The sequence below is a fragment of the Chenopodium quinoa genome, unplaced genomic scaffold, assembly GCF_001683475.1.
Source record: "Chenopodium quinoa cultivar QQ74 unplaced genomic scaffold, ASM168347v1, whole genome shotgun sequence".
NCBI classification, from domain to species: domain Eukaryota; kingdom Viridiplantae; phylum Streptophyta; class Magnoliopsida; order Caryophyllales; family Amaranthaceae; genus Chenopodium; species Chenopodium quinoa.
This window is the reverse complement of record NW_018744504.1, coordinates 93,387-118,641: the sequence shown is the minus strand read 5'-3', so window position 1 is coordinate 118,641 and position 25,255 is coordinate 93,387. Positions and strand designations below refer to the sequence as shown.

The 25,255-nt window shown below is 35.0% G+C and overlaps 2 protein-coding genes and 1 long non-coding RNA gene across 11 annotated transcripts; 1 reads left to right on the top strand and 2 right to left on the bottom strand.

The window, feature by feature from the left end:
• Nucleotides 1–1,007: 1,007 nt before the first annotated feature.
• On the bottom strand, nt 1,008–5,072 carry LOC110698325 (putative EG45-like domain containing protein 1). The gene is made up of 2 exons (XM_021875737.1): nt 5,006–5,072; nt 1,008–1,285 (listed from the first exon to the last, which is right to left on the bottom strand). Exons 1-2 carry the CDS (start codon nt 5,070–5,072, stop codon nt 1,008–1,010), a joined length of 345 nt encoding a protein of 114 aa, XP_021731429.1.
• LOC110698281 lies at nt 1,484–4,402 on the bottom strand. Its single transcript, XR_002506692.1, has 2 exons — nt 2,665–4,402; nt 1,484–2,324 (listed from the first exon to the last, which is right to left on the bottom strand). It is a non-coding gene; the product is annotated as an uncharacterized LOC110698281 (long non-coding RNA).
• Nucleotides 5,073–7,869: 2,797 nt separating the features above from the next.
• On the top strand, nt 7,870–23,816 carry LOC110698280 (formin-like protein 13). Of its 9 annotated transcripts, none has more exons than XM_021875679.1 (17): nt 7,870–8,410; nt 8,922–9,628; nt 10,457–10,678; nt 10,788–12,178; nt 12,272–12,401; nt 14,685–14,756; nt 15,438–15,536; nt 15,737–15,778; nt 16,756–16,836; nt 16,908–16,958; nt 17,152–17,233; nt 18,405–18,499; nt 20,873–20,944; nt 21,038–21,132; nt 21,992–22,027; nt 22,149–22,215; nt 23,233–23,816. In XM_021875679.1, exons 1-16 carry the CDS (start codon nt 8,335–8,337, stop codon nt 22,168–22,170), a joined length of 3,273 nt encoding a protein of 1,090 aa, XP_021731371.1. In that variant the 5' UTR covers nt 7,870–8,334; the 3' UTR covers nt 22,171–22,215; nt 23,233–23,816. The 9 variants fall into 9 exon arrangements, with proteins under 9 accessions (XP_021731371.1, XP_021731372.1, XP_021731373.1 ...); XM_021875680.1 differs by having other exon boundaries at nt 23,261–23,348; XM_021875677.1 differs by having other exon boundaries at nt 7,871–8,410; nt 21,992–22,060.
• The last annotated feature ends 1,439 nt before the right edge of the window (nt 23,817–25,255 follow it).

Here is a 25,255-nt window from a genome sequence, read left to right as displayed (position 1 = left end):
AAATCATGACTTTGAAACTTTGATATATAGTTCATCATGTTGAGCATGGGAATGTACTAGCATAGATTTTATTCCCTTTCGGATCGTTTGGCAACAGGGATAGGGATGATGAGGATAAAAAGGTAGGATAAGGATAGGGAATTATTAGGTAGAGTAAGTATAAAAATTATGATATCTATTGTTTGGAATGAGTTGGGAATTAAATTGGGATAAGTAGCAACTTTACTTAACTATACTTATTAATTTTTCTCCTCTCTGCTCTTCCTTCCCTGGGAACATTTGTCTTTCATCTTTTAATTTTTATCCCCAAACCTTATACCTGCCCCTCTTGCTCCTTTTAGGGTAACTTTATAACGGGTGTACAATATTTATGTCATGGTAATATTTATTCATATTAGGGTAACTTTTGCTCATTTTAGGGGTAATTATAACAGGTGTACAATATATACTGTACATCTGATTTATTTAATTTTTTTTTTTATATATATATTTTTTCTATTTTGTGGATGTAGTCATGTAGAGTAGATAACGATGTTGCGATATTTACCATGTGTATTTGAATCAATTAGGGTAGGCCCCTTTTATAGAAGGGTATGTATGCCAATGTATATTTCAAAGAAAAATACTTGCATTCTTTTGCTTATTCAATTAAGTTAGGCCTAAACGATGCCTCAGCTAATATATTTTCACTTATTAATGTACTTCATATTACTTAAAAAGGGATAACATCAATTACTTGAATTTTATTATAAAATGTCTCCTTGACAATTATGTAAACGAAAATATGACAAACAACATTCCAAATAAATCATGCCTTTGTGAATTATTGGCACTGTATATCATCATCATATAAGCGTCACAAACTTCAAATCCTGTAAAAATTAAATTGAATAATACTATTAGGGCAACGATGCAATTAATAAAAGCATTTTGCTCAATTTTTCAAAACATTAGTCAACAATTTATGAATGAAGAGAGTAATTAAGAAATTAATTTAATTTATCAACTTACTGTTGATAATCAATTTTAATCACCCCAGCAACAGGATCAGCAATAGTCGAAAAGGCTTCTTTAGAAAGATCAAGAGTGCCACCACAATTAGGGCATTGATCCACAATTTTAACACTAACACTCGTCCCATCCTTGCACGGATGTGGATATGGATTCGTTGGACCCGTGCATGTAACCGTAAACGATTTCCCACAAATTTTACCACCGTCCCACAATTCATCACCGGCAGCAGCTATCATAGTCCCTTCCGGTGTACCTCCATAGCATGTAGATGCTACATATATATATATATATATATATATATATATATATATATATATATATACGGGGAGGTTCCGCTAAAAACAGAGCTTATGGTAAAAACTAAAAACAAGCAATCTTAGCCATTCATTAGTAGCACAAAAGATCAGACGGTTCTAAAGTCCTAAGATCATTCCAACCTTACATATAATCAATTCAACCGTTTTAAAGGTTTTTTTTTTTTTTTTTTTTTTTTTTTTTTTTTTTTACAAAGGCAACATTTTAAAAGTCACTACATGCTAAAATAAGGTAACTTTATCTAAATTGACGATGTTTACATAGAGTCACTATATATAAAAATAACGTAACTATATACAAAAATAGGGTAGCTATATCAATTTTTACAATATTTACATTAAGGTCACTATATACAAAAATAGGGTACCTATTTCAATTTTGACCAAATTTACATAGAGGTCACTATATACAAAAATAGGGTAACTATAACAATTTTTACAACATTTACATTAAGGTCACTATATACAAAAATAAAGTAACTATATCGACTGAGTTTTTGACACCATTTACATAAAGGTCACTATATACAAAAATAAAGGTCACTATATATAAAAATAAGGTGACTGAAACAAAATTTACAACATTTCCATAATTCTAAGGTCATTATATCGAAAATAGGCAACTATATATTAACTTCGGGTAATTATGTACATCACCATCTATGATTGCAGATTCTTGCCTATGAATCACAATGTTCTTATCCTTATTTGCCTTCACTTTCTTCACTTTAAGACCTTCATTTTTATCCAACTTTCTCTTCTTAGCTGACAAAACAATAGCATGTGAAGAAGAAGACTCATTCCCCTTCTTTCCTTCCATCACAGTTGACAAAGGTATAGCATTATCAATAGTAGAAGGTTTCTTTTTCTTAGTGATAGCTTTCTTTTTCAATCCTTTTTCAATACAAGCATCTTTATCTCTGTTAGTATCATCATCAATCATTTTGCTTCAACCATCAATATGCTCTTCATCTTCATCATCGAGATGGATACATGCTAAGCAAATCAGCTAAATAAGAATAAGCATACCAAAAACACACAAGCATATAATTATATATACAATTATCTTCATTTTCATCTAGCAAACAACTAATAACTAAAAAATAATAATCATTGTCATGATTTGACCTTTTTCAGTTACATAGGGAACTAATAATATAGTAACTTTTATATTAATATAGGGACCTACATCCTATAGTATTAGGAGACTATCATAATAGAAGCAACTAGTATATTAACAGGTGTTACTAGTTAGTATTGCTCAAAAATTAACATCATATAATTCAAAAAATTGAATATTAAGGTTAATAATCCAAAAATCAAACATTCATCATACCTCCTGTATCTTTCAATTTAACTCCTCCTGTTAAGCTACGAAGGCCTCTTCTTTTTTTAAAAATCACACCACCTCTAGTTCTCACCATAGGAATATAATCTAATCCAAATCGAATGAAAATCCTTGTTGCACCCTGTAACAAGACATACGAAAAGATAAACAAAAGAAACCAAAGTAGTTGCCTCTTTTAATAGCATAGTGACCTTTTTTTTAAACAAAACTTCAAAAAAAAACATAGTCCAACACCCCTCCAAAACCGGACACATGAAACATAATCACCATCTGGTACAACTAAGCTAGCAACGTACAAGCTAGGAAACAACCAAAGCCAAAACAAACAAAGGCAAACAACAAGACAACAAAACACCACAACAACAAACAAAGCAACACAAATAAGCAAAGACAGGTTGTAAGAGAGGAACACAACAACATCAAGGAACACCAACGCAGGACCAGAGAACAGCCAAGCATAACAGCAGCCCACAACAATAGCAAGCTGAAAAACAAGTAGCCAGCAGCAGACAGAAGAAACAAAGCTTCACAGAACAACACAAACAGCCTTGCAGCAGAGAGCAGCAAACAGAAGCAAGTCAGCTCCTAGGCAAACACAGCAAGCAGCACAAAGTAGCACAATATAACACAACAAACCCCTGTCAAACCCAAACAAACCAGCATGCAGAAGAAAACAGAGATCACATAGGGCTATACATACACAGACACACACACACACAAATCGCATTTTAGCTATTCGCACCCCAAACAGCCATTAATTTGAAATCAAAATCCGCAAAAATTAGCTAAAATCAGACCCTAAATTCGAACACTAAATCTCTGAAATTCGAAATCTAAAATTGAACTATATATCCGCAAAAATAAGCAAAAATCGAACCCTACATTTGCAATAATCGAACTAAAAAAAAAAAATCAAACTCCATGCAAAATTCTTAAAATCAAATCAAAAAAATCGAACTCAGGAGCAGCAAACAGAAGCAAGTCAGCTCCTAGGCAAATACAACAAGCAGCACAAAGTAGCACAACAACACATCTAACCCCTGTCAAACCCAAACAAACCAGCACGCAGCATGAATAGAGATCACATAGGGCTATACATACACAAACACACACACATAAATCGCATTTTAGCTATTCGCATCCCAAACCGCCATTAATTCGAAATCAAAATCTGAAAAAATTAGCTAAAATCAAACCCTAAATTCGAACACTAAATCTCTGAAATTCGAAATCTAAAATCGAACTATAGATCCGCAAAAATAAGCAAATTGCAAAAATCGAACTCAAAAAAATCAAACTCCATGCGAAACTCTTAAAATCAAATCAGAAAAATCGAACTCATGCAAAATTCATGAAAATCGAATAGAAAAAACGCAAATATCAAATCACAAAAATCGCTGAAAATTCGTGAAAAAACAAACAAATTGTCGAATATAATCATACCTGAATTGTGATATCTAGAGTTTTTTCGCCAAAATTTGCTCTTAACACAGTAGAGAGAGTAACAGGGAAGCTGGTTGAAGAGAGATAAAGTACGAAAGAGGAGAGAATAAAGAGGAGAGAGAAAATAACGTGAAAATTAAGGAGGAGAGAGAAATTCACTAATGTCTGAAACAAGAGGAAAGAAATTCAGTAATGTCTGAAAAATAAGAGGAAAGAAATCTCAGCCATACAATTTGATGAACGGCTCAGATTAAAAGTTTTCAGTTTTTATTTTAACACTTGTTTTTACATGATCCTATATATATATATATATATATATATATATATATATATATATATATATATATATATATATATATATATATATATATATTTATTGTGCAACACGCCCATACAAAAAAAAATTAGTTAATTTATACGTAGTACTAGCTTATTTATCACGCTTGAAAATTGAAATACGGAGTACTTAAGTTACAATAAATAAATTGGATACATAACAATTTGTTTGTATCTCTATAGCATGTACGTTTTATTTAGTAGGGTTACTTCCTTGATTCATAAATACAAAGTAGATACGTAAATTGTTCCACCCCTACTAATAAAGTTAAAATTACATTGTTTTACAATTTAACTATATATATAAACCATAATGATATATCATAATTTAAGGATCATAACTTCGTGTGTTGCCTTCTCAATTCTCATTCATAGTAATAGTGTACATAAAGAAATTAATCACGAATTAAACCATTACTACTCGAAATTTTATTAAGGAAATATAATAATTTTTCCTGACATTTTTTACAATTTATTTTTTACAATTTATAGATGAAACAATCAAACAAAAAAATTGATGAAATGTTAGGAGTATGTATGTTAAACTTACGAGTATATGTTGTGTAAAAAGTGGCAGTTCCAGGAGTAGCAAAAGACAATGAAATTAGACTAGCCATTGTGGTGATAAACGAAATGACAAATGATGATTTGAATGACATTTTTCCTTTGGAAATTTATGTATGTGCTACTATTTTTTGTGAATTGCTAAGATATACATGTACTCCACATATATATCTTAGCAAATAATACAACCACAAAAAGGAATGTGATTTTTAGAAACATTGAATTTCTAATAATTCAGCTAGTTCATTGGCTCAAATAATTCAGTGTTTTTACATAGTACACTATAAATGGTAATTAGTCTTTCAATGGGATACTATTTACTCTCGTATTAAGTGTTTTAAATAAGTCAATATGTTTGAAATTATTGAATGTAATAATTGGTATTTTGAGGATCGATACACTGAATACAGTACACCCGAATTGAGTAACTTAAAAAGAAACTAATATGGACATTTTGTTGATTCGGTTGTAGACATTGTAGGAGTGAAAAAAAAGGTTCATGTGTTTAAACTATTCTCACATATACATCGGTCAATTTGTTCATCGCAAACTCAATCGGTTAACCCCTATTGTGTATTTCTTAATTATTATCGCAAACTAGTGTTTTGAATTTTTTTTTTTTATTCGTATCAATAATACTCCTTCCGTCCCCGAATGTTCATTCGACCCATTTGGCCTAATTTTAGTCCTAAAATGATCGACCTATTTGCAATAAAATACACATCAATTTACAATAATATTTGTGCAAAATTAGCTTTTCCATATAAATTTTTGTTTTTTCATGTACTTTTAATACTTTCTCTCTATACTTTTTTACAAGTCTCGTGTAAATTTAACTTTTGAATACACTTTTACTTCTTTTTATTTAACTTTCTTATTACTCGCGAAATAACCTCAAAAGGGTTGTCAGGTGAGTCAATGCCAAAAATTTAGGTCAACCATGGAAATCCGACTATAAGTATTATTTTATACTCTCTCCGTTTTTAAATACTTGCTCCATTTCTCCATGCGCAAAGTTTTAGGAGAAATTGGAGAAAGTAATAATATATGGAGGTAGTGGGGTAGTTGAGAAAATAAAAAATTATAAATGCAAAAGTAGTGGAAGAACAAGAGGAGAGAGAGTATTATGTTGGGTTCACTAAGTATGAGAAATGAATTAAATATTGTAAAAGCTTTCCATAAAAGGAAATGGAGCAAGTATTTAAAAACGTCCGGAAAAGAAAAGTGGAGAAGTATTTAAAACGGAGGGAGTAACATTTTTACCCCATTTATTTACAACTGTGGCAAAAAAAAATGAGTTTTTTAAGCTATTCCCCTAAGATATTCGAGTTTCTAAGGTGTACCCATGCTTTTTCAAGTTTCTAAGTTGTGCCCCTCAATTCACTACCATTAATGAATGGTATCCTCCTTGGGACTTCCACGTCACCTAAAGTTTTTTTTTTTATGCAAAGGAGGTCCATGCCCAAAACAAATAAAATTAAGAAACAAAGCGAGGAGTAGTAACTCCTAAACAGTCATCCCTAAGAGTCTCACGTATTTCGATTGGGGGGTCATCAAAATACATGGTTCCCTTAGCACGGACTATTCCTACATTAGCCAATCTATCGGCTACTTTATTTCCCTCCCTATAACAATGAAAAATACTAATATTACTACCAAAGGAGCTGATGATGTTTCTGCAAACATTCAACAAGTGGACACATTCTCCACCTAGAAGTTGGTCATTTAGAAGCGCTTTGATGCAAGCTTTGTTGTCCATTTGAATAGTTAGCTTGGTAATGCCTTGTTGTTGTGCTAGTCGAAGTCCCAACTCAAGAGCTAATACCTCGGCTTTGTAGGCATTGCAGCGACCGAAATTTGCAACAAATCCCTTAATGAAATGGCCCCTGCAGTCCCTTAGAACCCCCCTCCATCAGCTAGGCCAGGGGATCCGCGTGCTGCACCATCAGTATTCAAAGCAATCCATCCTATGGGAGGGGCAGTCCAGCAAACAAAAATCTCCTTTTTGGTAGTCCTATGTGTATGAAGTACATCAGTTTCAGCTTCTCCCATAAATGCCTTCCAGGTTTCTTCAATTTTGGCTCTTAAATACCCACCTGTGTCAATTGGTATCTCAGCATTTCTACCAAAAGTTGCAAAGTTTCGCCATTTCCATATCCACCATAAGGATACAGCAAAAGTGGTCGGCCATTTTTCAGAAAAAATTAAGCCCTCGGCTTTGAGGTTGCGAGTTATCCAGCTTTGTAAATCCCCTTGAAAAAAGGATGGATAAAAGGCAGTTCCTCCAACACTTATCCATATATTTCTTGCTATAGGACAGTCACGGAATAAGTGCAGTAGCGTCTCATCCGTGTTATGCCTACATCTTAAGCATCTAGGATCATCAGTGAGATGCCTTAGAAGTTTGTTAGCATTGCATAGCACCCTGTTGTGCATGATGAGCCAGAGAAAGACTCGGATTCTTTGTTGGACTGGGGCAGTCCATGCCAACTCCCACTTGGGGTCCTGAGCAATATGCTCATTATTTTTCATTATAGTCAGAGCATATTTAATTGAGAACCCCCCTGTTTTCGATCCTTTCCAGTAGCGGAGATCACCCAACTCAGAATTTTCAACCACTTTGTGCGCTGCTATAAGTTGAAGGATATTAGATGGGAGTAAATTTGCAAAATTATCCCATTTCCATCCATACCCCTTGCTCCAAGAGTTCTTCGACAGTAGCTCCATCTAACCTTTCAGGAATGATATTGATTGTGAGATCTCGGAGTGGCGTATCTGTTGCCCAACAATGGTCCCAGAAAAGAGTGCGTTTCCACGTCACCTAAAGTTAAATATAAATTTAATAGAAAGATGATAAAAGGTAAGGAAATGGTAGGAGAAAGAAATCTTAGCCACCGCAACCCTAATAATGAAAATTGTAGCCACGAAATCACACTCTCAAATAACTTAAAAACACTAATAAGGGTACATTTTAGTATTGATAATATAAGGAGTTGAAGGACACAGATTAGAAACTTGAAAAAACATGGGTACACTTTGAAAACTCGAATACCTTAACGGTATAGCTTAGAAAAACCCAAAAAAAAAATAAAAATAAAAAATAGGGTCCGAGACTGAATCTGCCAGCAGATCGCATGCCGTGGTGTCCTGCGCTCGGGACTTCCACGTCCCGTCGTCCCCTAAGGCCCTTTTTGGTTTTTGACGAAGAATTTGGAATTGCACCTCAAATTTGGGTATTCTCATTTTGAAACTTAAGTCTAATTTTGGTTGAAAAGCCATTGAATATGATTTGTTGAAACAATTGAATTGAATTAAATGTCGCTTCTCCGCAAGCTCTTCCACTATCGCAAGCCAATTGACGGACTCCTGGAGATATCTCATAGACTGTATGGTACGGATATTGCTTCATCCTTCCATTTCTCGCTCTTCGTCTTTCTCTTTCTTACTGTATTTTTAGTTTTATTTACAATTTTACTCGAATTGGCATCATTATGTTTGTTGTTCTTAGTTTACTGATATTGCTTCATCCTTCTATTATTGGCTTTTTAAGTTAAATTATACTGAAATATATTTCTCGTTGCCTGTATTTTTTTTTATTACTATTTTTTTTAAATAATTATAATTATGAAGCATTGCTTGATTGAAGATGATTAGCAAACAACTGAATTATTGTTTTGCATATCATTTTTTTAAAAAAAAAAAAAAAAAATTTAATCGAGCATCTGAAGTCAAATATGGTATCAATTTAATTTATAATTTAGTTTTTTTTTTTTAGAGAATTGCTCTTTTTAGTGTATATGTTTTATTGTTACCAAAGATTAGGGAGGTCAATGGATTTTTTAATTTTTATATTAATCATGTACTTATTTATATTTTTGTTAATTTTAATTTATTTTTTACAGTGTTTGATTGTTGTTTAACTACCGACTCATGGGAAGAGAAGAGATATAAAGGTTACTTAGCAGGCATAGTGAGTGAGCTACAGGCACAATTTCCAGATGCTGCATTGTTGGTTTTTAATTTCCAGAAGGCAGAGGTGGAGACCTCAACCGCGATATCAAAGATTATGTCGGAATATGATATGACCATAATGGATTATCCAAGGCATTATGAGGGTTGTCCTATCCTTTCAATGGAGTTGATCCACCACTTTTTGCGTTCAACTGAAAGTTGGCTTGCACTAGGGCCACAAAATGTATTGTTGTTGCATTGTGAAAGAGGTGGTTGGCCGGTCCTCGCTTTTATGCTTGCTGCACTTTTGATTTATAGGAAACAATACACCGGGGAGCAGAGAACTTTGGATATGGTTTACAAGCAAGCTCCTCGCGAGCTTTTGCCATTGTTGTCACCTTTGAATCCCATCCCATCGCAGCTTCGATACCTTCAATATATATCAAGGAGAAATGTTGCTTTACAGTGGCCTCCCTTGGATAGGGCATTGACTTTGGATTGTATAATTTTCAGACGTATACCTGATTTCAATGGAGAGGGGGGTTGTCATCCTTTATTTCGGATTTATGGACAAGATCCTCTTGGTGGTGAGGATAGAAGTCCAAAATTATTGTTCTCAACTCGAGAACAGTGCAAAGCTACCCGTACATATAACCAGGTGATTTTCTGCCAATAAATGTAAGACACAACCTTATTCATGCTGTAATTACTACTTTACTAGTCTTCTGGATAATACATCATTTGCAACTTTTTGATTTGATACTAATACATTAGCATTTCATTCTTTTCTCCCTTACATTTCAAGTATGATCTTTGTTTTTGTGGCTTCACTCATTTCATTACATCATCTCGTATGCTTTGTATTTCTGTGTGCTCCCCCCCTCCCCCTCCCCCTCTGCCACCCTTTACCTTTTTTTTTTTTTTTTTTTTTTTTTTTTTTTTTTTTTTTTTTTTTTTTTGTGAATTGGAATACATGTAGTGGTTGTTTTAAGCCGAATAAATGCTTATCCTTCCTATTTTATAGCCATCCCCCGTTTTCGATGTAGGCTCATGTAGCTGTTGAACTTGGCCCTTAACCTTGACTTCTTATTGCCCTTGTCTTTCTGTTGTTTCCTGCTAAGTCTTTAAGTCCAGGACTCCAGATTTCTGTTGTTTGTTTATCCTTGGTGTCATTGTTCCACCTTGCAAAATTGTTTTGTCTTGACATTTAATTCTGTTGATAAGCAATCAGTACATTTGATCTTTTCTTTAGCCTTCTATTTGCATTTTATTTTTACTGAGATCAATAACAATTTGCCTTTGTACATCACTTTTGCCCCCCCCCCTCTTCACTCTATGCCACTGTAAGCCTTATGTAATTAACTATATAAACGGTACAAAAGTGGTTCACAAGATCATAACTTCATAATGGTGATATCCTATACACCTTGCAGTATTAATGGCATGCCAATATTAATGCTTTTTGAATTGTTTCTAATTGGTGTAGGCTGAATCAATGATTGTTAAAATTGATCTAAACTGTAATATCCAAGGCGATGTTGTTCTCGAGTGTACAAGCCTCTATAAGGATATGGAGCATGAAGACATGATGTTCCGTATTATGTTCAACACAGCTTTTATAAGGTCCAACATTTTAATGCTTAATCGAGATGAAATTGATACACCGTGGGACACTAAGGATAAGTTTCCGAAAGATTTTAGTGCAGAGGTTTGTCTGTTAGTGACAATTGTTTAGTTATTTATCTGCTTGGTATAAGCTGATGGATTTTCAATCTGCCTAATGAGAAGATTTTCCCTTCTATCCCTACTGTAATTAGGTTCTGTTTTCAGACATGGATGCATCTGCTTCTATTGTTGCTGCAAATTTGTCGTGCTTTGAGGAAAATGAGGGCCTTCCAATGGAAGCATTTGCTAAAGTTCAGGAGTTTTTTAGTCATGTTGATTGGCTAGAATCGAGTGCTGGTGCTGCTCAAAGTGTGATACAAAAAGTTCCACCACCACACAGTACATCCGAACACTTTGACTTCGCTACTGCTCCAGATGCTGTGAATATCAGTCCAATGTGTAGATCAAGCCATCAGAAGCCAAAGGAAGAGAAGAAATATTACATTCTTTGTAAATCTGAGGACAAGGATGATCAGGTTTTGCTTTGTCAAAAAGTATCGAAGGATTGCAATCTGGCCCAGTTGCTTCAATATCAACCTAGGGAAATTGCTCAAACTGCTGTCTGCCCAGAAACAAGAATGCTTTCAGTCGCATCACAATCATCAGCAATTACTAAGTCATCGCTTACTGCTTCAGGAAGCAAGATTCCGACATTAAGGAGTGGGCCTCTTCCACCTCCTACAACTCTCAAACATCCATCTGTTTATCCTTCACATGAAGATTCTAGCGTTATGGCCGGATGTCTATCAGAATTCTCATCTCCTTCAGAAAATCCTCTAAGAAAGGATCCATGTTTTGAAATGGCAACGTCATCACTTCCATCCCCTCCAAGATCACATGTGAATCCTTCAAGACTAGAAACAACCCTTAAATCTCCTTCTTCGCCAACACTTTCTAGTCCACCACCTCCTCCTCCTCCTCCTCTTGCTGCTGCTGTGCCACTATGTCCTCCAACACTTTCTTTAGATGAAAAGTCAACCGATGATGCTGATGTTTACTTACCACCTCTACCAGATGTTCTTCCCAAAACTTCTGATAAGCTGGAAGAAATTGGACCTCTGCCATCCCAGTCTCTTGCATCACCATATAAAAACAGTGCAGCAAAGTCTAGACCTTCCCCTCCCCCACTTCCTCCCGCATCTTCTTTGAAGGAGAACATTGGAAAATCTGTACCTCCCCCAGCCCCACTTCCACCTCAAAAGTCGGGCTCTTCAAGGTCATTTCCGGCACCCCCGACACCTCCACCTCCTCCTCCTCCTCGTGGTCTCGGACTTCAATCCCAGCAACCACAAGTTTCTCCATCTGTTCCTTGTGCGCCTCCACTACCTGTTGGTCTAAATAATGGAGCTTCAAAGTTGGGTACTATTCCAGATCCAACAGTGCCTTTAAGCTCTCTGAATATGAAGGGACGGAGTATTTCACGTTCTTTGGTACCAAAAAATTCCCAAACAAGTAAATTAAAGCCATTGCACTGGTTGAAGCTGACTAAAGCAGTGCAAGGAAGTCTTTGGTCGGAAACTCAAAAGTCTGGAGAGACCTCAATGTATGTTGCTTGGAAAGGAATGTGGTGTAGGGCCTGTAGTTTCTGAAATATATCATATCTCACAATTGCCATTTTATGTTTTTATCATTTTAGTGCTCCAGAAATTGACATGTCAGAACTGGAGAATCTCTTCTCTGCTTCAGTACCAAATTCAAATCAAGGAACTACCATTGGAAAGTCTAAGTGTGGTCTTGGAACTCCCAAATCTGATATCGTGCAGCTGGTTAGAGTTTAAACTGTTTATGTTTTTGGTTAACAAGGTACTTGTGCTAGACATGATATTTTTCAATTGACTGGATGTGTCCACTCCCTAATTTTTTCTGTACATTTCTTTAACTTTCTCATTAATCTTTATTTGGTTCCTTTAATTCAACTCTCTATTTTCATTGTTTCAGTTTTTTGTGAAAGGTTCCTCACGACGATTTAGGTTAGAAGACTCCAGACCATTTTGGGAGTAATACATTGTTATTGTTATTGTTGAATTGATGTGTCTGCTAATGGATACTTGAGGATGCATATTGGTGTGAATAATGGGAGATTCTTAGGCTTTAAACTCTTCACCTTATTTTTGTTTGTTTATTGCCACATACATTTAATTTCATATTTATAGCAACTATGAAAATTAGGTGATTGAAAAATACACATTTAAGGAGGCGAATCTACCAAGATTCTACTTGATGGAGTAATGTTTTTCTTATACATTGACGTACATTTAAGGTCAAAGTTTAGTCAAATTAGACAATTAGATTAGACCATATCAAACCAAAAAAAAAATCAGATCAACTAAACTAGATTTTAGAAATTTCAAACTAGAATTCCTTATTTTAGGTGAAGTAAACAAAGCCTTAATGCTCTTGGTTAAACTGAATCAGTTTTTTTCTCCATCTTCTAGTTTGGTGTAACTATGCTGGATTAACTTTAAAGTTTCCCGCAACAGCCAAATAGTTCTGCTGGCAGAGACAAAGAATGATTAGGTAATTGGTTACTTAGTAAGAAACATAATTCTCTACCCAAAAAAGAATTTAAAAATGATGGCAGAAAATATCTGTCAGCAGGGGAAAAGGAAACGGAAGACAAGGAACACTTGGGAAGCTCTTTCTTGGTTTGGTGTTTTGTCTAAGCTTCCAAGAAGATCAAGAACCTGTCCATTGTAGCTGAAGTGTTGGTACATGACTAGCAACTCCAAGAAATCTGTTTAACCCCTATTCACTACTATAACTGAATTGGTTATTTTTTATTTGCGTAGCCTTTGAGTTAGTAGGAGTAGGTTTGCTTCTGAACCTATTATTCAATTATATTGATTCTGAGTAATTGTAATGGTTGTCGATAATTTTGTCTAAGTAAGGTAAGTCAAGTGACCATTAGAAGGATGATCTTCTTTATATCTGATAGGAAATAAGCTGTTTTCTTTCACTCATCTAATTATCTTCCCTCTGTGATATGCTTTTTGATTCATGGATTCATTGTTTTATTTTTATGTGTGGTATACTGTGATTGTTTGATGATTATTCATTGTGCAGCATTCTTTCAAGCTTTGACTGCTGTAGATCTTTGTGATTTTCAGCATTAGCTGTAAAACGCATGCCCCAATTTTGGGTTCACACTTTTTAGATGTTTACATAATTCACATGCAATTTATATATGATTTATCAATACTAAATGTTCACTATAATTTTTCCCTCTTTTTCACCAGACTTATCCCCAAGAGAGGGGGTCGATTGCAAGAGCCATCATGTTTATGGATGGGAGTAGGGATGGCAATTTAAACCGAGTTCGATTCGAATCCGATCCGATCCGAAGGATAAAATCCGATTCGAATCCGTTTAAAATTAGTCCGAATCCGATAAAATAGATCCGAATCCGAATAGGAGGTGGATCGGACTTGGACCCTACGCAAAGTCCGACGGAGTCCGATCCGAGTCCGAATCCAAGAGTATAAGCATATGCTCTATAACTTGGGACAATTATTTGCTTGTTTTGTAGCAAAATTTTGTTATGTAACTTAATTTATAATTTAAATATGTTATGTTTATACTTTAATTAGTATGACAATGCAAGCAATTATAGGTATATGACATTACAAAAATTAAAAATAAAAAAAAAATATTCGGATCATTTCGGAGGTTCGAATAAACGGACCGGATTCGGATCCGAAAATTACAAGTCGGATCGGATTCGGACTCGGATTTTTCGGACTCGGATTCGGATCCGAGTCCAGGGTCCGTTTACTAAACGGATCGGATTCGGATTTAGCCACATCCGACCCGAATCCGATCCGTTGCCATTCCTAGATGGGACATGTTTTTACACCTTTTAGTTGGCTTTTCTTTTCGTTTATTTTTTTAAAAAATATTTTATTTTTGTTTCTGTTCTTTTTTATGGCTTACTCTTTCACTATTTTCAGATATTTACAAATTACAATTTCATGTATACTTGTTCGATAGGAAACAACCTTTTCCTTCCTTGATTGTCACTACCTGTACTTATATTTGATTGTCTCTTACAGGTTGATCATCGGCGAGCTTATAATTGTGAGATCATGCTCTCAAAAGTCAAAGTTCCATTAAAAGAACTGACGGTATGCTGATCTATTTCAAATGTTCAACTAATACATTTGGTCTGTTGAACCCCTACCAAATATGTCCAATTGTCATCTTGTATGCATACGATGTCTCTTGCATTACTAAAGAATGCCCGCCCTAGAAAATATTTGAGTCGATTTGATTTATTACATAAAAAAATTGCATTATTCAATTCAATTTGTTCCTAACTCTGAATCCTGAAAAGAAGTTACATAATAACCCTATTTATAAATTTTGCATTAGGAAGGAGAAACTGATCTTTTGTACCAAGAAAATTATCTTTTTATATTATTATTGTTTTAATATTAAATACCTAATTTTGATTCATAGTATTTTAAAATGGTCAAATTCACTTAAAGTATTTTTCAAGGTTTTGGAGATACATTGAGGAGTTGAGCTTGAAGTAGTGAAGCTGGAGTTGTGTTCAAATATGCTAAAAATTCTTTTGATCATAAAATTTTTGTTAATTCTCTTGATCTTTTGTGTTTTATAGATCTCGATAATCTTTGTAGATGCACTATGGCTTATTATTAATGATTTTTTTAAATCGTAAACAAAAAACAAAGAATTTAATTAATGGTGCATTATTTTCAGTTTTTGTTTAATATCATCTACCTGATAATGTTGTTGAACTTATGTATGGTCCAATTTCACATAAAATATGTTTGACCTTATAGGCTTATATCCTTTCTCTAGAAGATTCTTCTTTGGACATTGATCAAGTTGAGAACCTCATAAAGTTTTGCCCGACCAAAGAGGATATGGAGCTACTTAAGGTCGGTCTTTTGCAACTCTTATCAAACATCTGTAATGAAAAGTTTAAAAATTGTGTGTGTTATTGTATTATGGTCTCACAAGGATTAATAACTTCAATGGGATATATCAGGTCATCATTTTTTTTTCTTGTAATTTCACCTTTAATTTATATCAAATATCATAAAATGCTAACAAGATTTATTTTGGCTAATGTACAAAGGGATACAAAGGACAGGTTGATAAGCTTGGGAAGTGTGAACAGGTATGCTAGTTTTCTTTAAGGCTATTTCTCTTTGTTGTTGGAGCCCAACTAATTCAAAAGCCGGCAATTATTCATGGGTTGCATATAGTGCTTTTGTCGTATTGATGTCTAAATTCATATTTTGTTTGGGTTTATTTGTTAAGAGGTTTGGACTATGTTTATACATCCTGATGATAAATAATCTAGTCTTCATGATTCATATGATTAACTTCCCAGTCTTCCCACCAAAAAATTTATCTTGGTATTTTTTATATTGGTTGGTTCATTTGGCTTTTTTACCCAACTTGTAAGTGAAAAACTGACCCAACTTGAATAACAAGAAAACAGAGCACAAGAAAACAGACCAATATGTGATCTGTGCCGAACTAAATAACTCATCACATGGTTATAAAGCCTGATTTAAGTTTTAGTTGTTTATGTGCTCATTAGACACCCTTTGGTGAAGCAAGCAAAAGTTATCTAGAAAGCAGAAGCTGTTAGCCTGTTAAGCCATGTGTTTACCTATCATGATGTTGGCTGTTAGGCTACATGAATAAGTCAACTTACAAGAAAAAAGCAATTACGGAGTAGCAGGTACCCATATATGCAAACTCCATATAAGAGCTAGATACTACTTGTATTCTCTATCTATAAACTAGGTCATAATATCATGATCAGGGTTTATATCTTGTAGTCTTATCTACAATATATTAGTATTATTATAATACTCCTTGTGACACTTATTATGACACGTAACTTTAGAGCCTCTGTCTGAGTAAAAAAATATTGGAAACGAGAGCTTTATTGCCTCCACAATTTCATCTAATGCAGTTTCCTTCGAAGAGGTAATTGTAAGGGTCTTTCTCAAATAACTTTTGTCTATTTAGTGTGTGAGGTTGCATATAGCTGGAGATTCTGGACCACCAAGACCTCTTCCCAACAGGACTTATGCGAGGTTTTTGACTTTTTGTTGTTTAATGATTACCATTTCATGACAGCTATTATTAGAATTAATGCGAGTGCCAAGAGTGGAGGCTAAGCTAAGAGTTTTCGCATTTAAGATGCAGTTTAGTAATCAGGTAAGTGTGTATACTCCTGGCTTTAAAAACTATCTTTACTGCACAATTTTGATTACTGTTTTCTGATTTAGGCTTCTGATCTTAGGAAGAGCCTCAACGTCGTGAATTCTGCTGCAGATCAGGCAAGTAATTACTAATTAATTAAGTCTGTGTTTTTTACTTTTTCACTATAATTTTTTTTTTATAATCCTTGACTGTAGGTTGGCTTTAATTTTATATTCCCCCTTATTCCGATGCTGTGATATATGGCTATGTATCACCAATTCACCACTATTTTATCACTATCTTAGTCATGCAACAATTTTTGTTCTCCAGATCAGAAGTTCGATGAAACTCAAACGAATTATGCAAACAGTTCTATCACTGGGAAATGCATTAAACCAGGGTACAGCTAGGGGTAAGTTGTATCCGATTCCCATTGATTTATGCATGCAAGTGATGCAAAATTAATTTTTAGTGTCAAACCATATAGGATTTTTTAAAGGAAATGCCCTTTCCCTGAAATCCTGAATCGATCCTCGCTGGTGATTTTTTATAATAATTTTGATTGCTAGGAAGTCCCCTAGCGCCCTTGTGGATGATGTTTCAGTACTATGGTCAAAGGAAATTTTGAGAGGCTATGTAAAAATTAAATACCAATAGTGACTTTCCACAAATCACAAATTGAATATTGAGTTTGAATTTTGGAAGAAAAAAATCACTGAATTTGAAAATTTAGGTCGAATTGTGTACATCTTAAGCTTGGTTTGCCATAAAGGTAGTAGAAATTGATGGTCATAGATATAAATGCAATATTGGGGATTATTGAGATGCTATTTTTGGAATGATCATTTTGATAATTTGCCATTAAGGCCTGTTTTTATTTCCTAGCCAATCATTGTTCCTTTTTGGTTTGTAGAATTTCGTGAATGTATAAATTTAATCTCATGGATTCAATTGCCAATAGTTCCTATGTTTTTTTTTTCTTCCTATTCAAGCTCTGAAGTGGATTTTGAAAACATGTAAACATGTGGAAAAATGTTCTTTATTTCTAAAAGAGAATTCCTTTTAGATGTTATCCTCCACTTGTATCCATCCATTAAAACAGAGTTTTTCTATGAGGAGTGGTGACCCTGACTTCTGGTTTCCAATGGTGCTGTTGTGATAATGAATGTGTATTGGGGCTGTTAGAAATAGCTCACAAGTATTGGTGGGCTATTATGTTTTCATGCAAGAGCTTGTTTCTTGAATGCTTGATCTCCAATCCTCTAATTTTGCAGAGAAGATAGTACTTGAAGCCAGTAGTGTACAAGAGATTTTTCTAGTGTTAAATACATAAATTATTGCAGTAAAAGTAAATGGGCATGGTTTTAGAGGAGTATCTGAATAAGTATTAATGGTGTCACTTTTTCCTGGGTGCATGGATAAAAATGGGGTCTCTTTTGGCTGTGATGAAATGTTGATCAGAGTTTTTCATTTCAAGTATTACATAATTGTTTCATATGCCCTTGTCTTTCACCTAGAAATGGCATTTACATCAAAGTTATTTAGTTTCAAAACATTGATTTGATAATTTTTTTTAATGCTAGGTTCTGCTGTTGGTTTTCGGTTTGATAGCCTGCTGAAGCTCACCGAAACCCGTGCACGTAATAACAAGATGACTCTAATGCACTATCTTTGCAAGGTATAGGAAAATGTCTGGTTTCATAAGAAATGATTTGCTGAAGTATTTTGTTAAAATCACTTACATACAAAATGCAATGCTCAAAGCTATGTTACTCGGACTCTTTCATTTACCTCACGTGTCCGTGTCGACACGACTCGTGTTGGACACCGACACCGACACTTGGACACTTCATTTTTAACTAAAAACACAACTTTTTTCAAGAAAATGGGCGAGTCCGATGCTTGGACACCCGTGTCTAATTTGACACTTCATCCGAGTCCAAGTAACATAGGCTCAAAGTTTAAAACAAAATGATAGCATAGAAAAACAAAGATATGTCCCCTTCAGTTCCACAAGTACTTTTCCTTGCTTTGGCAGTGTTCCCTTTTAAAAACAATAAGATTACAGTAAATATTTGATATATCTATATCTATCACGGAGCCATAAATGATTTCATTTATGATCATAGAAAAAGTTATTATGTGGCCATATTAGAAAGCCCATATTAAGAGCTAGTGCCAGTCTCACATCTGTCCATTCTTGGTGTAATACTTATCACTTTATCAGTCCATTGGCTTCATTCATGTAATAATTAGGAGTCCTAGATCCATGTGGACAGAGTAGACTTTGAAACAGTGGGATTTGCTTTGGTTAATCTTCAATCCAAGACCAGGTAAAGAATGAAGCCCAATGCTAAGTCGGTATCCCTGATTCAAAAAAGTCACTCGTTAAAAAGTGCCTCCAGCTTAGTTACAACATCCTTTTCTACTGAACCTAAAATATTTAATTCTGCCAATATTTTATTCGAGTGTTAGTTTTGGTGGTACATGCTAAGGCAGTTCCCTTCAACTTATACAGAAAAAGTTTAATCCTACAAATGTGATTTCGATCCTTTCAGTGAAGCTAAAAGTCCTTTTCCGCTTTTTTCAGCTTAATTTGTCCTTGCCCAGAAAAATTACGTAGTAGATAAAGATTGGTTCAGAATAGGAGGCCCCTTGCCTGCTCATCATAATGAGCCACAGCCATGCAGCACACCTGTATGATAGTAGAGACTATCCCATTAAGGATATGTTTCCTTGTTCATATTTCAGGGGCTGGAAAGGTTTTGTGCTCAATTTGGGTGATTAGCTTATTGAATTTTTCCAAGGTTCCTTTCTAGTTCACAATTTGGGTAATTAGCTTATTGAATTTTTCCAAGGTTCCTTTCTAGTTCAGTTCATTTCAGAGTGCCAGAGCCCATAATCCCAGTGGTCATCAGCTAACGTCTAATAGCAAGAAAAGTTAAAGTATTAGAAACCAACACGCTTTTTCTCTGGGTCTTGGGGCCCTATGTCGTCATTCCCTTTGCTTATACTCAAGCTGCATGGAATTGATTTGTATTTGTACTTGAGAGCTTCTAGCATGATTGCAGTTTTTGCAAATAAAAATTTATTCAAGGACTTGATTTCTTGTTTATGTCTGTACTGCATGGATAAAATGTTATGTATGCACCAAAATGTATAATTAATTTAATCATATGCAATATTAAGTTTCTTTTGTTCTTTTAGGGGTAACTAAATGCCACCATGAATTTAATCATGACGCCATATTAAATGATCAAAACGCCTTTATTTAATTCCAATCTCTCCTATACTCTCTTAGCCTTGTTTCTCTCTTCAGTGTAGCCCCCCCCCCCTTTTTCTCTCTCTCTCTCCACCCCATTAGCCACCACCTTGTGACCAATATTCACCGAAGCCCACTGCCACCAATTTATCAATTAAAACGATTTGTCAATATTTGTAAATTTGAACACGAATTATGAGAATTCCGAGTTAATATTTATTTGCCATAATATAGGTGACTGTGTTATGCGCCTTTGCCATTGTGCTGGCACCTTGTTTACATGTTTTTTATCATGGTATATTGTTATAGGCGCATAAGACATACAGGATACATCTATACTATGGTGTAGTTGCAAAAACCAACTGCCTATCTTATTTTTTGTAAAATAAAACAATTTAACTCATTCAACGACATGGAAGATACCTCCTCAGCCTCCAAGGTGTATGCAGACTGTTGCTTTCAGAATTGGTCCCACCTGATTGTCGGACTCTTGATGATCGGAAATTTGGTGGCAGTTGTTATTGGGTGGTGACGAGCGTGGAAAAGAGTGAAAAAGTTTAAGAGGGTTTTTCAGTCTTTATGTATGGCATCATGAAGGTTTTTTTAAAAAAAATATTGTGTTTTTATGTTGTGATTGAATGATCTGTTGTAATATGTGACTGAGGTAGCATCTGTGGTGTACAGGTGTTTTACTTGACATTAATGTGTTAGTTGCTATAAGATCCTTTGGTTTTGTGTTAAGTACTTCTAAGCCCAATATTTTTCCTTTATTTTGCTGATGGTTCATAGGTGATCTCTGAAAAACTTCCAGAGCTCCTAGATTTCTCAAAGGATTTTGCTAGCATTGAACCAGCTACAAAGGTACACCTCTCAGTTTCCATTGGCAGAATCTGTTGTTGCACTGGTTCTGATAAAATAAAACCTCCAATCAGATCCAACAAAAATTTTTGGCAGAGGAGATGCAAGCAGTTAACAAAGGGCTGGAAAAGGTTGTGCAGGAATTGTCCATGTCGGAGAATGATGGGCCCATCTCAGATGCATTTCGGAAGGTAGTAAAATTAAAGTTTTTAATTCATCCCCCATTGTTTAGCTGTATCAAAAAAAAAAATATTGTACATAATTGTGATATTCTTGATTAATATCATCAGATGCAGCTCTTCCTATTGCTTAGCAAAATATAGGAAAACATAATTTTGTTAATACACCACGGATTAAAGGTGTGTGGTTAATATGTCACTGTGGAATAGTGACTAGTCAACTACCCCATGATACTCTCTCTACAATTATTGCTGTGTATTTGTTGAACCTTGTTTTCCTAATGGTCTGGAAGAAAAGACCTTTCTAATGTTCTCATCAGAGCCTATTACACACATTCATATCATTAATGATGTTACTAGTTATTTTTTTTTTTTTTCCAAAAAATCTCAACTGGTTTGTAAGTGTGATAATTGCCCTTTAACACAGGGTCTTTTATTGGTTGAAACTGCAACTTAGAGCACTTAAATTATAGGGAAATTCTAGATGGTTTGTGATTTATAAAAATCTCTTTTGGAAATTCACAAACTGGAGGTCATCATCTAGAATTTTTCTAAATTATATGGAACAAACAATAGGAACCTATCATCCATAGCATTATAGTTTTTGTCTCTATTATGGGTTAAGATATTAATGTGGGTAATTCCTTTGGAATTTTTCTAAAATGCTTCACCTATAATTTTCAGCAGACTTGTGATCAGAATACTTTCCAGAAAGAAGGAAATAATTTTGGAAAATAACTCATAGAATTAATCAAAATTGAATCTGTACTTGATATACTTTTATAAGGCTAGTGGTAAGAGTGTCGATTCACATAATGTCACTCCCTTTCATTTTAGGTGCCTCCAATTGTACTTTCTTTTAAATTTTCAGAATCTCAAGGAGTTTCTCTATATTGCTGAGGCAGAGGTGCGCTCGCTGGCATCACTTTACTCTCGTGTTGTACGTCTAAAGCCTTGTGCTTTCTTTCATTGTTGATGTTTCTGTCTATAAGCTTAAATTGTTGACTCACACAATCAATGGTATGCAGGGTAGAAATGTTGACACTTTAATAGTGTACTTTGGGGAAGATCCAGCTTGTTGCCCATTTGAGCAAGGTATTGTCTTCTTCCAATGAATCTAGTTGCATCCTTATTCGGTAGAATTAGGAAGCAATGTGGAAAAATAATTGAAGAGATAATAATAGTACTACCTCCGTTACAGGTTATGTGCAACGATTTGACATAAAGCAGAGAGGAAAAATGTCTAATCGTTGCACATAATCTGTAACGGAGGTAGTAATTATTTGCTTCATGTTTATGGGTAAAGTTTTGATCTTGTAATTTTCCTCATATAATTTCTAAAAGAATGTGAACAAATTGAAATTACAACCCTATGGTTTAATAATGGCTTGACTTCTATAGTTATATTCTCGGTGGGGAAATAATTTTTGTGTACGAAGGTGCCAACAAGTCGGATGTTCATTAATGATGCTAGAGTGACATGCCTGCTTTTTGTGTTTGTGTGTGTTTTTGGGGGAGGGGGGGTATTCATCTAACTACACACTTGGTAAGCGGTCATAATTAATGGGAATGAATATAGCTTAGATTTGTATGTAATTTTGTTAGGAAATCTTGTGTTCATTACCAGGCATTTAACTACACCGTCTACACATTTAGATGAATGGATATAGATTGTGCGTGTGTTTTTTGTGGGGGAGGGGGGTGGGGGGAGCATGCATCTAATTACACGTTTTGTAAGCGGTCATAATTATTGGGAGTGAATATAGAATTATATGCAACTATGTTAGGAAATCCGAATCTTATGTTCATTACCTTATTATTGAAACTCTACCTCCAATTCTCCAAACATTTGTTTTTGTTCATAAACTTCATAACACAGAGTACCACCTTTTTAATGGTAATGATATTTTGTGAAGAAAAAGAGGTATTTAAGGAAGGTAACAGTCTAACATTACCATGGGTACTAGGTATTGAGACTTAAAAAATCATATTAAATCATAATATTACTAACTATCAAACAGGCCATAACCACTATACAACTTTCTTTGTGTTGCATATTGACATATATGTAAAGTGATCTATCTGGTTCACTTCTGTCATGTTTTATTGTAGTTGTCACAACTCTGCTCAATTTCACCAGAATGTTCAACCGAGCACATGAGGAGAACTGCAAGCAACTTGAACTTGAGAAAAGAAAACTGAAAGATGTAGAAACTTAGTTTAGGACTCAACGGAAATTAATAATTAATTCTGACCCTTCCAATAATGATTAAAAAAATGACTCAAGTGAATTAGATGTAGAAACTTAGTTTAGGACTCAATGTGAGTGGTTGTAGCAAAAATTGTAAGGTATTTTCTTTAGGGGGGTGAGTACGAAGCCTCGGTTCAGCAGCTACTCATAGGGTTGAGTTTGTCACGAGAAGGTTATCACCTGTTCATTTGCCGCCACCGGTTCTAGCTTTTGGAATCCTTGGTAAGAACCCAATGTTGTATGGTGCTTTCAAAGACCTCTGCTTTGTTATTTCTGTTTCACTGTATTATAGTACTCAAAATATCAATATGTCACTACTTGTGTAGTTAGGCAATGATATGTGAGTATTAATGAAATGAATTTAAGGTGTAGGAAATCTGTATATTCTTTTATTATAGAAGCTCTGTATAGGAATAACGAAACTAATTTTATTTTATTTTATTTTTTTTTTGTACACTTTACATTTTTGTTTTTCTTTGTTCATAGAAAATTATTGGGACCTCATATCATTAAAGATATATTAATAATAAGAAAGTGATATTTGGGGATGGAAATGCTACTCTGAAAATTTTGCCCAAAAATAATAATTATAAAATTAAATTAAATTAAATATTTTTCTATAGGTAGTTCCAAGATCCACTTAGTAAGTAATTGGTTTAATACATTATTCCGCATCTAGACTTCATAAACATAAAGTGTGCTTTCTCTCTCTTAAATAGACATGTTCTCTTCTCTATCCTCCAAAACAACCCTTGTCCAAGGCCGTGTAATGACGGATAATATTCTTCTAAGCCATGAACTGATGGAGAAAATCAATGGCTCAAAAACGGGCACCAATTGGCTTGCTGCGATAAAAATTGATATGAGCAAAGCTTATGATAGAATCCACTGGAGTTTTCTTCTGCAGGTCTTACAAGCCTATGGGTTTCCGGCTCGCTGGTTACAGATGATTCATCAATGCCTCGCCACGGTTACTTACAAATCCTTGATTAACGGTACAACCTCGGACACCTTTAAGCCACAATGTGGCCTTCGCCAAGGTGATCCTCTCTCTCCGTACCTTTTCCTATTCTGCATGGATATTTTCTCTCATATGCTGCATTTGGGCCAGGACTTGAAGCTTTTTCAGGGAATCAAGCTCTCTCGTACAAGTCCTACAATTTCCCATCTATTCTTTGCGGATGATGCCCTTATCTTTTTTCGGTCGTCAACTGTTTCCTGTACGAATATCATGCGGATTATTCAAAGGTTTACCAACATTTCGGGAGAAGAGCTAAACCTGTCAAAATCTTTGATCAAGTTCAGCCCGAACATTGGCTCGCCTGCTCAGATCGGGTTCAAGTCTATATTCCAAATGAAACATGTTCAGGTGTTCGATCATCACCTGGGGGCTCCTATTGACTTCGTTGGGAAGAAGAAAGATCACTTCCAATTCATCATCGACAAAATTATTGGAAGAATCCATTGTTTAAATGATACTCGCTTGTCACAATCGCAGAAGTTAATTATCATTAACTCAATCCTTGTTGCAATGGCTTCCCATGTGCTAGCATGCTATGACCTGCCAATCTCGGTTGGGGAAAATTGACTCCTTGCTTATGCGTTTCTTCAGGGCGCACTCGGAAAACGAAGGCATGCATTGGGTTAATAAGGATACCATGCACCTTCCTCGTGGGATAGGTGGCTTGGGCATTCGCTGTTTGTCCTCCTTAAATAAGGCGTTGTTAATGAAACAGGTTTGGAGACTCTTTTCCAACCCGCAGCTGCAAGTCTCTAAAGTTTTTGGGGCTCGTGCAACCTTTCTTTCCAACAGCTCTAGTTCTCGACCCCGTTATTTTGGGCGACATTCCTATGGTCTTCGAGGGTTACTAAAGGTGGACACCC